General features: G+C 49.3%; 1 protein-coding gene across 2 annotated transcripts in view; it reads left to right on the forward strand.

Moving 5' to 3' along the window:
- NEGR1 (neuronal growth regulator 1) overlaps positions 1-16034 on the forward strand; it is a 188246-nt gene that overhangs the window by 102551 nt on the left and 69661 nt on the right. For both annotated transcript variants that reach the window (XM_048945051.1, XM_048945052.1), the window contains exon 4: positions 11244-11375. In XM_048945051.1, the coding sequence (XP_048801008.1) occupies positions 11244-11375 (132 nt within the window). The remainder of the gene's footprint in view (positions 1-11243; positions 11376-16034) is intronic.

Genomic DNA, 16034 nt, shown 5'->3' on the forward strand with positions numbered 1-16034 from the left:
AGAAGGAAAGCGTCATCAGATTTAAGCTCACAAGAGTGAAAGCCATACTGCAGCTGTAACATGGGAAGGGACAAAAAAAGGCACCTGAAAGAGGGAATGCTTTTCCTTGGGGCATGGGTGGCTCCCCAGGGGTACAGGATAAGGTAGTGGCTGTCTCAGCCTGAAAAGCCAAAGCTCATTTGAGCAAGAGTCCTTTTTAACAGGCTGCAGGGGCAGTGAGTGTTTATAAAGGTGAATAGTGATAAGACAAGGGGGAATGGTTTCAAACTGAGACAGGGGAGGTTTAGGTTGGATATGAGGAGGAAGTTTTTCCCCCAGAGGGTGGTGAGGCACTGGCACAGGTTGCCCAAGGAGGCTGTGGATGCCTCATCCCTGCAGGCATTCAAGGCCAGGCTGGATGTGGCTCTGGGCAGCCTGGGCTGCTGGTTGGTGACCTGCACACAGCAGGGGGTTGGAGCTGATGAGCGTTGTGCTCCTTTGCAACCCAGGCCATGCTGTGATTCTATGATATGATCAGCTCACACTAAAGCCAATCCAAGGGCTCTCTAGAAGTGAAAACTGAAACATATCATGGCACAGATTTGAGGAGATTTCCCTCCCATTCAGCCTTACAACCTGCAGCCCATCCTGGGGTATCCCCACTGCTGTGCCAGTTTTTGTGGAGCAGCTCTGTAGTGAGGGGCCCGTGTGCTGCAGGGAAGGCAGCTCCATGGGCTGCTGCTTTCTGTGGGCTGTCATCATCCAACAGCGGTTTCCTTTTTGAAGTGAGAGTCAGAAAAAAACCTAACTTTTGACCTTTAAGACAATGACAGTGAGTTCTGCTGGAAGTATCCATTGGGGGACAGGGGGAAAATCAGCTGCAGCAAAAAATGGATTTTAACTAAATGTCAAATAAAATTTTATTGGAAACTGCAGTGATACTTTAGAGTAATAGCATAAAGCATTAGGGTTTTTAGAGAAAGGAGCTGCTAAAATTATCCTATAGAGGAAAATAGCAGAAGAGGAGAATGAGTCCACCCAGACTGCTGAGCAGGACCCCCCCCACCTTGAGCCCTGGCAGAGCTGGTGCTTGGAGAACAGAGCTCTCAGTGAGCCCTGTGTGCACGTGTTGGCCCAAGGGCAGGGGAGGAGAGGAGGGTTGTGAGCTGTGGGCTGGGCTGTGCTGATGGCACTGCCCTAAGGGCAGGAGCACAATGGTGGTGTGTGTGGGCACCTCTCTCCAGGATGGCATCGAGGCCATATTAGGTTTGCTGCTCGCTCGTACAGCCTTGCTCCCCTCTGCTCTGCAGCTGCACATCAGCCCATGGCTTCCAATGTGCTGCTGGGAGCAGGCGTGCAGCAAGCAGAGTGCAGTCCATGCTGCAAGTGTTTCAGTCACATCATGCTGTTCCTGCGCTCAGCTGCACGCCCTGCTGTACCAACAGCCACACAGCCCTGAAATCCAATTACATGCAGGAGCTGAGAACGCCAGGTTGCCGTATGGGCTCGTATTATGCCTGCAGCAAATTACCTTTATCTACACGTGAGCTTCATCTGCACTTTGTAATTTCTATCAGTTTCCCCCCCCGTAATTCCCGGTGGCGCTAATGAGGATTACACACAAGTGTCGCATCTAGAACACAACGCTAAATTATATTAAAGAATTGCATTTGTAATATTCTGAAATTGTTTGTCAGAGCTGCTGCTGGAAGATAAGAAATGGAAAACTCAGAATACAAATGATTCAATGTAGACTAATGCCAAAATATTATCGTGATTTGCATCGATGCAGCCTTTACTCGGGTTGGGTCAGATTCCATTTTTCCGAACAAGAGATAAAATGAACTTTTTGGAGGAATAAAAATAAAACGTATTTAGAGGTGATTTTTAACTTAGTACATAAATTATTGCCCTGTAATCTTTACAGTGCGTGTTTAACTTGCAGTCATTATGGAAATGCATTCATTATATAAATATTCATTATGCAAAGCCATTATGTAAATCCACCAAATCTACACATTCAGCACAGCACCGTAAGGAACGCGTCGCCGCGGTTTGTAATCTGAAAATCTGGTATTGTTGAAATGTCATCGGAATAAATTGCAGGTATTACTTATTTTGTTCTGACATTTAGGAGCAAAGTGCAGCATCAATAGTTTAAGAACGAAACCAGAATTTTAAAGAATTAAGGTCTGCTAGAAACGTAATTCCAGTTCTTCACACTTGTTTGCGCAGCACGCTGCTACAGTTCCATTTCTGAGAAGCAACTCTGCAAACACTGCCACCAGCAGCAACAACAAAAGCCATTCGGAAGACTCGAGATGTTGGTGCTGTGCAGAACCCTGGTGCCATACGCATGGAAGCTTCCTCCCAACTCACTCTTGGCCAGACCTTCCATGGGGAGGTTCCTGACGCAGCTCAGGGCCGTGCAGGCTGCACCCTGCACTCCAGCACTGCACCACTGCTTTGTGGCTGCTGAGGAGAAGGGGGAGCCCAGGTTTTGTCTGGATGCAAAGCAGGTTACGTGCTTTAGAGAAGCAGAGCTCAGCCGGTGCTGGGCTGCATTGCGCAGGCTTTGGGCACATTGCACTGTGTACACATACAGAGAGCAGCAGCCACAACTGCAGGAGCAGCTTCACCTTCGGCTTTGCTTGGAGTGCTCAGCTTCACAGTCTTACTTCCAACAAGCGGCTTTAGATGAAGCTGCACACATCTCACACAAACACCGGCTGGTTTGTGTGTGAGCCACAGCGCTGCCAGCACTGCTAAGCATGGTTGGCTGTGCACAGCACTGCAGGACCCCAGCAACCCCAGCACTGCGCTGCCCAACGGCCACCCCTGCGTGCAGCACAGGGACAGAGCAGCAGCTCAGTGCAAATGGATGTGGTAGTGTATGTTTTGCTAGCGAGTTGCAGAGCTGCAGGAAAAAGTAGTGACTGAGTAGAGGAACATCCTTCTTCTGTGTAGTTCTATGGCAGCGTGGTAGTGTTGACTACCACTTCTTGATCATATGCAACAGTCTCTTCTGGCTTCCCACTGCAGCATGCAGCCCATCCCCTACCTTCTCCCACCCCCTACAAGGCAGATTATAGCAGGATCAACTGCAGAACTTGTAGAACACTGAAGAAATATGAATTCTGAGACACTGGCACTTATGTATCCCTCTTCATCTCTTTCATCTCTTTCTTCCTTCCTTCTTGGTTTATGTTCAGTGTTCCTCAGTTGTCCTAACATCCTTCAAATACATCCTAGTAAGGAGAAATGATTTTAATTTGAAGGAGGGAAGATTTTGGTTGGATATCAGGGGAAGTTCTGTGCTGTGAGAGCGGTGAGGTGCTGGAACAGCTGCCCAGAGAGGCTGTGGATGCCCTGTCCAACTGTGGAAGTGTTCAAGGCCAGGTTGGGGCCCTGGATAGACTGGGCAGCTATGAAATGTGGAGGTTGGTGGCCCTGCATGTAGTGGGGAGGTTGGACCTTCATGATCCTTCCAACCCGGGCCATTCTGTGATTCTGTGGCTGTAGTTGGTCTCAGACAATCTAGTGGCAGGGAGATGCAGTGAGTTATTACATTCACCTCATTGATGTAGATGTTACCTCCCTTGGTTGATTCTTCCTCTGTCCTAGTGTGGTGGCCAGTGGCACCAGTTCACATTGCTATCCCAGTGGGAGAGCAGTCACCACTCAGGTGCTATTAAGAGACATTTTTACTGGGCATGGTAGTGATGGGTTGATGGTTGGACTTGATCTTGGGGATCTTTTCCAGCCTTTATGATTCTCAGTCTATGGTCTCTGCTGACTTCCAGTTTCACCCATTCTAAACCTTCCCTACTCTCTGCCCTTTCCCAACGTTTTGTTACCATCACTTCTAGTCCAGTTTCCATTTTTTTCCTGAAATATGAGGATCAACATTTCATACACACACACACGTTTGGGAGTGTAGGTTTGGGTACCCTGTTCATCCAGTCTCATTCCCAGAGAAAGGTGGCACTGAAGTGTTTCCCAAAAACAACCACCCAACCAAAGGAAGAACTGTTCAGCACACACAGAATAACAGGTTTTTTTTTCATGAATATTGAGGAGATCTGCACTTTCCTAGTAACTACACTGATGTTAGGTTGGAATGTATTCATGCCTGCCTCCTTCTGCTTCACACACACATTTCACTTGCCCTTGGGGTGTGTGCATGAGTGTGATAGGACTGAGTGTAGCCTAACACCAGTCCTATCGTTCCTGGACAGCCCCAAAGCCACAGAGATGTACTGCATTAATGTATCATCATAGCTCTGTCGTTCTGATGAGGTATTAGTGTAATACATCTTCAGTGCACTCACATGATAGGGCTGTCTGGGAGGAAGAGGTCTAAGAGCTGGTTCAATTCAATTACAGGACAAAGGCAGTGCCAGCCCTGAGCAGGCAGTACTATTCCTGGGGGATGCAGACTGCAATACAGGGCTGAGATTTGAAGGGGGTGAAAAAAGCAAAAAGGCTTTTTTTAAACTTCTAGCTAAATCCTAAGAAACAAACAGAAGCTTGATATGAGCTCGGCTAATGTCAAATATTTTGTTCCATTTGCACTTCTGCTAGAGAAACACTATTTTTCAGATGTTATCCACACATCTGCACGTGACAGAAATAAGAAGTGTTTTGTTGATGTGCGAGTGCTCTGAGCCAGGATTTGCAGGCTGATAATACCTAACTGACATGAATTACCAGGGCTTTGCGAAAGTACAGAGTGCAAACTTGTCTTTCTCAGTGTTCCTTCTACTGATTCAAAATGGTTTTAAAACTAAAGGTTTCAGAAAAAGAAGAAGAAGAAAAAAAGGGGGGGTTTCTGGCTTGTGTCTTTTGCCCTGCTAAGCCCTGAGAGGCAGTGCTGCTGGTGGGGGTTATCTCAAACCAACGCTGCTTCCCTCTGACGTGTTCAATATGTGCATGGTAGCATTGCTGGTGGGCATGGAGCTGCTTGTACTCCTGCATGGTGCCACGAGCTCCTGCCCCACTGGAGGTGTGGGGCTGCGGGTGGCCCTGGCTCACCACCCTCACTGCTGGCAGATGGATGGCCGCAGCACACCGAAGGCGCAGCTCCTTCCCTCCAGGTGTCCAAGCAGCAGAATGCAAAATAATTCAGTACTCTAATCTGATAAGCAGCGACAGTGATGTGCCTCCCTTATGCCATCATCACTCATCTCGCCAGCAACAGCTTCATTACGCTGAGCTCCTCGTTCAGGTGAAGCATTACTGGGCTGAGCCGAAACATCTGCTCCTCGCAGCTGGGTGGGAGGGCTGGGAGAGCAGCCAGCAGCCCCCAGACCTGCTGGGGGTGGTGGGCTGAGGCCAGGCAGGGGGCCCAGGCCCTGTGTGTGCATTGGTGCCTGCACGGGGCTGGCTGTGGGGACAGGGGCAAGCTGTCGGCTCTCAGCCGTGAATGCACTGCACAAATGCAACTCTGCTTTGGGAGCACGGCACCAGCTGGAGCCAGAAATAATGCTTCCTTTTGTGCTGACAAAGGCAATGCCAAATGAGGCTCAATGCCTTTGGGCTCTATGGGGCCTTCATTTGCTGGCCTTGGCTGGGTTTGTGGTTCAGACCCTTTCTTCTTCAGCCCTGACCTGATCTCTCCTACGCCACTCCAGGAAGCTCTTGGTTCTCAGTGCCGCAGTGCTTTGCACAGCCCCTTGCTCTGCATGTTTATGGAACAACACAACACTTTGCAGTGGTGACTGCGGGACAGGAAAGCAGCTTGAGGCAGCCACTTAGCCACTGGGACCAGGACTCCTCCCTGCTGGTGGCCGTGTGCCTTTCTGTGGGGGCTGGAGCCCCAGCAGGCCCAGCTGCTGTGACACGCATCACTTGAAGCTCATTCTTCATCAAACAGCCCAACTGGAGCCCCAGCACCACATCACCCCCCCAGGCTCCTCTTCTGCTCCAGATGTGCTGTGTGCCCTGCAGTGGGGCCGTGCCACGCTCCTCTGCCCACCGCGGTGAGGGTGCGAATGGGACAGCAGCCCATGGGGAGCCCCTGCTCTTACACAGATAGATCTGACTGCGCTGCAGCCACGTGGGGATTGAGAGTTCTGTGATTAATGTTTCGTACAGATTTAATGGCCCGGCTGGTGATTCTGAAGCGGAGTGTTCCGTTGCAAAGGCATCATGTGCCGTTCCATCAGCGCTTCCTTCGTATTAAACATGCTCCTGGCAGCATCCCAAGGACTCGAGAGGAAATGGTGTGGAGCTCAACGCAGAGTAAATGAGGGGATTAATTAGCAGTTTAAAGACAGCAGTGCAAATATTAGCGCTTAATATAAAGGGTTTGTTGCAATTCTTTCCTTTGCCTTTGGATACCGGGAAAATAATGATCCTCCAAAGCCACACCTCTCCCATGCAAAATACCATGTCTCCTGATTTCAGGCCATGGGCCTTCTGGCCTTTCTTTTCCTTAATGATGCTCCTAACATCATTGCTGGGGGAGACGCGGAGCAATAGGATCCAATTAAGTGACATCCAGTACACGATCTGTCGCGCCAGGTCAAGTGACATTACACTGGCTGCGATTAGTGGGCTTCTGAGCAAGAATTCTTAGAAAAATGTCATAATTATTGAGACTGGTCCTGAACTTTGAGCATCCCTTCAGGAACAATTAAAGATATTCCTAGAAATCCTCGAGCCTTCTTAAAATCTTTAAACAGACTATAAAAACCCTCTTGTTAGATTGCGGTTGTCAGGAGATGAGTGCTTGTGCTGTGATGGTGCAATAATTGGGTCTTTGTGAAGGAACTGAGGATTGAGAGTAAGATTCCAATCTCAGTGAGTTAGAGATGGGAAAACGAAAAGCAGACAAAGGCGTCGTGCAGAAATAATAATGAATTTTTGACAATTTTATAACGAGAGGAATGTATTTCTCACTTTTCAATAAAAGCAGATGAACTCATTAATAACTCATAAAATGCCATGAAAATTAAAGTTTTAAAACAGGCTTAGTTTATTCCCTCAGATATTAGTTCATTTTTATTTGAGAAACACTGCATTTGTGAGTGAGCGATTTATGAATCATTAAAGATATTTCAGTGAGACCAAGCCTCTAGCACTGAAAACCAAGCCAAGCAAGTGCAGATTTACTTCTCTCCCCTTCCTTTGGTGTAGCATCTTTCATGACTGCTGTGGAGATGCTCATCTTGGAGCAAAGCATGCCAGTGCTGGGGCGTGCACAGATTTTTGGAGAAGGTATTTCCAAAATCCAAAAGATGCCTCTGTTTTCCATTTAACGTTTCAATTTCTCTTTTATTTTTAACATTCCTTTATGCTTATTGTTACTCTTTCTCCCTTCCCCCAGCTGGGCACAGGCTGCAGATAGAAATGGAGGCTGGGCACACCAGTGATGCTCAGGAGGGGATAGCAGGTGACCCGCAGGCACCATAGATCCACAGAATCACAGCATGGCCTGGGTTGCAAAGGAGCACAATGCTCATCAGTTCCAACCCCCTGCTGTGTGCAGGTTGCCAACCAGCAGCCCAGGCTGCCCAGAGCCACATCCAGCCTGGCCTTGGATGCCTGCAGGGATGGGGCATCCACAGCCTCCTTGGGCAACCTGTTCCAGTGCCTCACCACCCCCTGGGTGAAAAACTTCCTCCTCATATCCAACCTAATCATTAAGGCTGGAAAAGACCTCACCACATCTAACTATCGACCCCTCACCACCATACCCATTAAAGCCTGCCCCTAAACCAGGCCTTCACATTTCTGGAGCCTGCAGTGCTTCCGTTTATTTCCCAGAATCATCTCTTTTGGCCATGTTTATGAATAAATCCTATTTCAAACATATCAAGAATTATTTTAAAAGGCACATGCTTTATAAAATCTTTTGAGGGATAAGAAGAAACATGAAATGAAAAATACAGTCATCAATGATTCATTTATCTTCAGCAGCGTCTCCAGTTTCAACAAACTACAGACAGAAAACGAATGTGCAAAGGGAGGGACCTGCAGATGTGCTTGAGTCGAAGAGTTCTCTCCAAACAGCTCGCAGGGCACCTGCTGCCTGCAGAGCATCGTTCTGAGAGCAGGAGGGCTCCCGCAGGGGCACTGCGAGTTGCTGTGGGCTGAGCCGCCCTCCCCAGCCCTGCTCATGCTCACATACAGCTCCCTGGGTAAGAGGATCTCTTCCAACACCCCCCTGCCCAGAGGAGCTTCACGTGCTGCAGCATGTTGCCTTCCCTCCGGCTGTGTGTGGGACCATGGGCCAATGGAAAAGCTGGCTCTGCTGGCAAGCTGCACTGACTGTGCAGAAGTAGTCATTCTTGGAGAGATCAAAAGAGATCAAAGAGTACACATGAATCTGTAAACATCCAGGTGACACAGCGTGCAGATACCTAAGAACACTACTATCTGCAGTGGGTGCGCGTTCTGCTCTAATAGCAGTTGACTTCTCCGTGAGCATCGACGTGGAGCTGGCTCTCCTGAACACCGGTGCTCAGTTGCTCAAGCAGGAAAGTCAGAACGTATTCTGGGTGCGCTCCCTGGTGTGTCTGCAACAGAAAACATTCAAAATTGCTCCAAATGCTGTAACTTAATAACATAATGTGTCTCAGATAGGTAGCGCAGTGTGGCAGCGTTCTGTGCAGACAGAAACAAATGTAACTTCAGGGAACCCAAACAAGGAGATGTGCCTCCACCTCCTGCAGGAGCAGCCTCTGCTCTGCTCAGCCTGGGAAGCTCAGAGGAAGCAGTGGAAAATGAAAGATCTACGTGTGGTTTCTAAGTTGCTCAAGGAAGTTGTGGATGCCCCATTGCTGGAGGCATTCAAGGCCAGGCTGGATGTGGCTCTGGGCAGCCTGGGCTGCTGGTTGGCGACCTGCACACAGCAGGGGTTGGAACCAGATGAGCACTGTGGGCCTTTGCAACCCAAGCTATTCTATGATTCTATGACTCCATGTTATTTCCCCTCTGCAGTTACTATGTAGTGACAAAACTAAGGAAAAAAAATGATTATTTTTTTCCCTTAAAATGTTTTAAATTTGCTGATTAAATTTGCTGATTTATGCTTCTTGTGGAAAGAACACTGTCACACAGTTTGGTGGGGACCCACGCAGTCCTGTGACATGCAGCAGCTCCCAGTAGCTGGCTGAGATGTGCACTGCCCATGCAGCTCCCAGTGCTCCATACCTATATATCACAGGTACAGATCTGACCTTGTTTGTCTCCACCTCTGAAACTTTCTGCTTTGTCAGCCGCTGTTCGCAGCCTTTCTTTTATCAGCACGCCTTTCTCACCAAACTGCTTTTCTTGTTTCATCTCTTCAGCGGGGAGATCTCCTTCAGCCCTCAATTTATCTGCCACTTTCAGATGTTTTTTCTTTACATTTTATCTGATTTTTCTTTACAAATGTGGAGTGTGGCATCGCTAAAGCTAAATGGCCTTACGCTGACAATGTTTAAGTGGTGCCTAATGTGGTAGGCACATTCTCCTAACAGACAGCAAGCTGTTCTGCTAACCCACAGCCCCTAGGAGAGGAGCACATCCTGTACAATTACAGCATCTGATGTCGTTTGAAACCCTGAACGCATGGCAAGTAGGAGGAGCAGCTTCAGATTATTGTCCTGGTTAAATCCAATTGTTTAGGCTGTCATCCGCATCCTGTGACAACTCCTCTGCAGGAAAGAAGAAAGGTGCCTCTGTGATCCCAGCTTATAAGACCTGATGGGCCGTGGGTGCTTACAGCACAGCCAGCATTCAGATGGCATCCTGATGGCATTGCCACTGGGGAGCTCACCTGCTCATAGAATCAATCATAGTATCATAGAATTGTAGAATCATAGAATCATGGAATCACAGCATGGCCTGGGTTGCAAAGGAGCACAACGCTCATCCAGTTCCAACCCCCTGCTGTGTGCAGGTCACCAACCAGCAGCCCAGGCTGCCCAGAGCCACATCCAGCCTGGCCTTGAATGCCTGCAGGGATGGGGCATCCACAGCCTCCTTGGGCAGCCTGTGCCAGTGCCTCACCACCCTCTGAGTGAAATTAGGATTCCTCCTAATATCCAACCTAAACCTCCCATCTCAGCTAAGTGGTTGCTCACACAGAATCCATATGAGGCAGCATACATGCGGGTGAGCCCATGCTGGGGCATTCAGGCTGCATGGGGATGCTCCCCAGGCTGTGATCTGCAGCCATGATACAGCACACCTGCATAGCTCAGCCTCCTGCTGGTAGTCCCAGACCATGCTGGGCTCCTTGTGCTGACACCGGCTCAGTGGAGCACCATGGAGCTGGGCTGGTCCCACTGCCCAGTGGGACCTGGGGTGCCTGAGCTGGGGCTGCATTGTGGTTAAATATCCCAGGAAATGTAGAAAACAAGCAAACAGACAGCAAAACAGCCTTGGCTCAAATTAAGTCCTCAGAGTTTTTCAGAGCCCACCTGGACTTGCACCAGATCTCTCCTCTTACTGACTTATGTTTAGCAACAGGAGAGGAAGATGCAACCTTTGTAAAACCCATCCATCCACGCCTTGGAAAAGCTGTCCATATGGCGAGGTGTGCTCACGCTCCTCCTGACGCCAGGGACCATATGTGAAACACGATTCTTGTTGTGCTCTCTCCCAGGAGCTACACGTGTGCTGCTTTGTTGGGCACTGTGACACCACGCAGCGGCTGGACCTGGGCATTCCAGCTCAGCGTCACAGCTGCTTCCCTGCCATGCTGGAGAACCCTCTCCTATAGCCCAACATATCCCCAGCAGATAATTACATATCATTACCCATTTCAGCATGTCTAGTTTTAGCTTGGAGAAGAGAAGGCTCCAAGGAGAACTCATTGTGGCCTTCCAGTACTTGAAAGGAACATATAGACAGGAGGGGGAACGGCTGTTTACAAGGGTGGATAGAGATAGGACAAGGGGGAATGGTTTTAAACTGAGGCAGGGTGCCAGGGTGCACTGCACAGCAGCCCAGGGGTGGGGGTCAGCATCCCTGGGGGTGTTTGGAGCCGTGGGGATGTGTGTGCCACTGAGTGATGTGGGCAGTGGGCATGGGGAGTGGGCTGGGGGTGGATTGGGGTCTTTTCCAACTGGAATGATTCTGTGGTTCTGTCTTTAGGTAAGGTCCCAGCAGCTCTGCTCAGCACTGCTCCCATGTTCTGTGCAGCCCGTCCCAGGGGTGGGGGCTCTGCGGTGCCCAGCAGCTCTCCCATTCAGCCCTGCAGACCTCAGTGACCCTTCAGGTGCTCTGTGCTCAGACTCACCTAATTGCTTTCTCTGATCATTTTATTTCAGCAAAACCATTTGAGAGCGGGCAGTACCTGGACATCTATGGAATTACAAGAGATCAGGCTGGGGAGTACGAATGCAGCGCAGAAAACGACGTCTCAGTCCCAGACGTGAAAAAAGTAAAAGTCACAGTAAACTGTAAGTCACGTTGGTTTCTAATCACTAAATCCAATGGAGGAGAGGGGCTCTGCTGGGAAGAAAAATGTAACGCAGAGAACTGCTGCTCGTGATGAAAATGTAGATCTGTTTTTTGGTGGAACAGCAGCAAAAAGCCTGCAGTGTCTGAGGTGTGAGTGGTTCTGAGCAGCGGTCGGTAGGAGAGGACCAGGTTCAAACCTGACTGCGGTGCTGGCAGCAGTGCGGGGCCAGCATGTGGCCTGGGCTGGGCTCTGCTGCGGGCTCTGGGCTTGGTGGTTATTCACTGAGTAACTTCTGTGATTGCTGGTCTGAAACGTTTCTGGTTTAACTTGTGGTTGTGCAACGGGACAGGGAGATGAGAAATGATATGGCACTCCGTGTGGGTGTGAGAGTGGATCCCAGCACAGGCAGTGAGTGCGGGCACTGCTGGCACAGGAGCTGTGCTCTGCCTCTCCTCCAGTGCTGTGGGCACTGCTGTGGGTGCCAGCATGGCCTCTGGTGGGGCTGCAGCCCACAGTTCTGCCCTCCTTGGGTGTCTGCAGAAGTCGGATGCTTTCTGGTTTGGGATCGGATTTGATTTGACATTCAGTACAACAAGAAATGTTCAAAATGGTGTTCTTTTCCCTTCCAAAAAATGTTTAAAAAAGGGAAAGAAAATGGGAATAATTACACTAATCCACTCTAGCTGTGAATTTTCTTAGGTTAAGTGCAATTACGCAGCTTGTGATTTGCAGCAGTTCCTACTCTGAAAATGACTGTGGCATCGTTACTGATTTACAGATGCTGGAGGCCCTGGATTTGTGTCCCCCCTCCCCCCCACAACCCACAGGCTGAGTCCATCACAGTTCTCTGTAAAACCTGTGGGCTGAAAACCACAGTGCTGGTGGAACAAGTGACCGCTGGGCTGTGTGCAGGTTGTTGTTACTGGAAGACTGTCAGGAAGAGGCGTTGTGCAGATATATGTGCATAGATGGAGCATTTTGGTCAGGCTCTGGCGCAGCTGCCCAGGAGTGGGGGGGTCAGCATCCCTGGGGGTGTTCCAGAACCATTGGGATGTGGCATCGTGGGCAGTGAGCACTGGGAGCTGGGCAGGGTTTGGATTGGGGTTCTTGGAGGGCTTTTCCAACCTCAATGGTTCTGTGATTCTATAAATGTGAAGGGGTGTTGGGGGGTGATGCTCTTCACACCCCAGAATGTGCTGTGTGGTTTAAGTGATGCCTGGTGGTAGAGTCCAGAAGGGGCAACGAGGTCTGCTTGTTTTATCAACACAAAAACTGCCTCTGAAGACTTTATGTCATGGGAGCCTTAAGAAGGGTGATTGTAAAAAGGGAGAAGACGATAGCCCTGCTTAGCATATTTCATTTAAAAAAAGAAAAGAGGAGTGGTAAAAAATCATGAAATCAGCCATTCTCCCTCATCTTCCGAGCCAAGATCAAAACTTGCACAAATCCTTATTTAGATAAATCATCATGTTCATGTGTGTTTGGATAAATCATCATGTTCATGCTCTGGCCAAAGCCAGAGCTCTACTTTAATTGAGCAGTTTGTGTAGCATACTTGTGCCCTGTGAAACTGCAGTTGCTTCTGGGATCAGTTCCCCTGTTTCCTAGGGACAGTTATGGTTTGTCACTGTGTATGGGAAAGATCAGCCTTGTGACACTGCTGAGAGCACAGAGGCCAGTGGGACCTTCCTGTGCCCCATGGCCAGAAGCATTGGCTGTCAGGCAGCTGAGCTGCAAGGGTTGGGATTTGACCTTCCTCAACACCAAGCCAAGGGGGCTGTGATGACGGAGGTGTGTGAGTGTCAGTGCCAGCCACAAGCAGGGCAGCTCGGGTCTGACAGCAGGGCACTTCCAGTCATGGCAGGGGGAGGTTATCAGGAAGTGTCCTTGGCTGTAGCATGGGTGCACCTGGCGCTGGGTTTCTGTGCCAGATTCAGGCAAACTGCTAGGTCTGCACTGGGACATGCAGAGTAGTTTTTCTCAGTCTCTTGCAAGTAAAGAGGGAAGAATCAGAAGCAATGCAAAACTAGGATCTGTCTACGGCTTGGAACTGTTTGTATATGTGAAAGATTTGTCACAGTCAGCAAACTGCACACGCACTTCAGTGTGCTGAGTGTGCTGTCCTCACACTCAGCTCTGCAGCCCCTGCAGGGCACATCTGGTGCAGGAGCCCCGAGCTGCACCTCAATGCTGTGAGCTGTGCTCTCCTCTGCCACTCACCATCACCCCTGTCTCCTCACTGCAGCCCTTCATCCCCAGGCAGACATGAGCACTTTGCTGGCCACCATGCTGCATACGCTCTGCAGCTCTTAGTGACTCTGCTTTGGGACCTTGGGTTTGTCCTTTGTGCCCTTTCATGTCGCATAATCCACATTTTGTACATAACTTATGTGTGTCCGCATGGTTTCCCTTTTTAAAGAGGTGTTCCGAGAGGCTCTGGTGTTTGTTTGTGTTTGCATTCTGAGGAGGAGAATCACTGGCGGGGTCTCAACATTAGGTGGTGGGAGGGGGATTCCCAATCATGTTGAAATCAATAAAATAGAATATGATTTCACTTCAAAGCAAAACTTGCTAGCATTTTCTACTGTGATTTATAAAGCAAATGCTGATGGATAGATGCTGAATTCAAAGCCCCTGTGAACAAACCACTGCCTGCTTAGCAGGAGCTCAGCAGCAGCTGTGAGCAGCCCCGTGCCCCACACCAGTCCCTGCAGCCCCACTCATGCTCTGGTTTATGGTGACACACTTAGAAAGATTAAACACAACCATCTCCAGAAGCACTGCAGCCGTGCTGAGATTATGAAGAACGAGGTGTGTGCATCACGAAGCCGGCGTTTATCTTAATTTAGATAAAATTTTCAATTACCCAAATAAATAGTCAACGTGGGCTGTATTGCAGTGTTCCTTCTTTTCAGATGCCACATAACCGGTCTCAAACAGCTTTGTTATAGCTGGATCTTGTGGACTGTACTGAATTAAGTTCAGATGCTTTTGGAGAGGAAAGAGAAGCCATTCATCTCAAATTAAGAGGCAGTGATTTAATTTCAGCCTTGATGAACCCCATCACGTGGCAGATTGAAGGCCAGGTGTGCTGGGGCTTGCTGGGGAGGTGCAAATTGCAGTCATGGTGCTTAGGATGTGTGGCTGCAACAGAGGAGGAAACTGCTCTGTAAATTCAGTGGGCAGCTGACAGGGCAACAGGGAGGTAACCCAAACTGCTCCCAGTACAGAATGGACCACTGCCTGCTTGCAAAACCATATCCTTGCACAAAGATCCATTTGATCAGGAAATAATAAGGAGGAAAGAAAACAGACATGAGCAGATGACCAGATGACCTGTACCCAGCCACACTTTGCCCTTGCCTCAGTGTCACCATGGGACACTGCCTGGTCACCCTGCAAAGCATTCCCAGCTTTGGGGGGGGTGGGGACATTAAGCAGCACACAGGCAGCACATGCTGCTAATGCCAACCTGTTCACTGTGCTCAGCCCATGGGTTGCCCCAAAACACTGAGCCTGGCCCTACTGCATCCAGAGCTGATGGTCCAGCACGCCCTGCTGACGAACCTGCTGTCAATCACATTGTGTCGTGGCATCTTCCAGGTGCTTCCACATCTTTGATTACCTGAATGGCATCATTATGGGGAGTGAGGACAAATGGTCTGGTTTATAATTCCCTGGCACCTGCCTGTGGTTCAGGAATGCTGTAGTTTTCGCATTGGCATCGTCCAGGCCTTGGTGGCACCCACGTCTGGTGGCTGCTGCCCAGCCCTGAGTGGAGCGAGCAGCGCGGGGCTGGGAGCTCAGCAGGCACCAAGCGCTGCTACAGGTGGCTGTGTGTAATTCTGCACTGCTCCCTTCCTGCTCCTTTCTTTCCTGCTGCAGTGGTTTGATAAGACATCCTATGCTGTGTTTTTAGTGGAGTTTTTTTTGTTGGTGGTGGTTTTTTTATTTTCTTATAGAGGAACGTGTGATTTTCTTGTATGAATTTTAAGTGCTGTGTTTGTTTTTGCTTGGCCAGGTTAGGGTTTTGCAGAACAGCTTAACTCATTAGCATTTCTTAGAAGTCTGCCTTACTGTTGCTATGACATTTGCATAATATTATGCACAGTGCTCTGATTTTACTTTGAAATCAGACATACTGTACAAGCCACTCTAACCTAATTACATCAGTAACCTGAGACCTACCAGGAAACTCAAGATGGGACTCAGGTGTGTGCTGGGGCTCCCAATGCCCGGACACAGGGCTGGGACTTTGTGCTCCCAGAGAGTGCCTTGCTGCCAGCCAAAGGAAAACATTTCCTGGGCAAGGTTCTTTATGTACAGTCAGCAAAGAGATTTTCCTTCCATCAAGGTGAACATGCTATGAAATAAAAAGGCGGTGGTCCCTTCCAAGCCGTGCCATTCTGTGTCAAATCTTCAACCAGAATCACACCCAAATTGGATGAACAGATATGCTCACATGTGGCCGTGGCACAGAAGGTCCCTACCTTGAGGTGGCAGTGGCTGATGCTGTCCCTGTTGCATCACACTGCTCCTTAATGATGAGGGCCTGCAGCACTGTAACAGCACACAGCAGTTTGCAGCCCCAATTCCCACTGACCATTCCGAGAGGCACATGTGCACGGTGCCTCAGAGGATTTAGCTCCAGAATACT

Source organism: Lagopus muta, chromosome 5 (genome assembly GCF_023343835.1).
Source record: "Lagopus muta isolate bLagMut1 chromosome 5, bLagMut1 primary, whole genome shotgun sequence".
Classification (NCBI taxonomy): Eukaryota; Metazoa; Chordata; class Aves; order Galliformes; family Phasianidae; genus Lagopus; species Lagopus muta.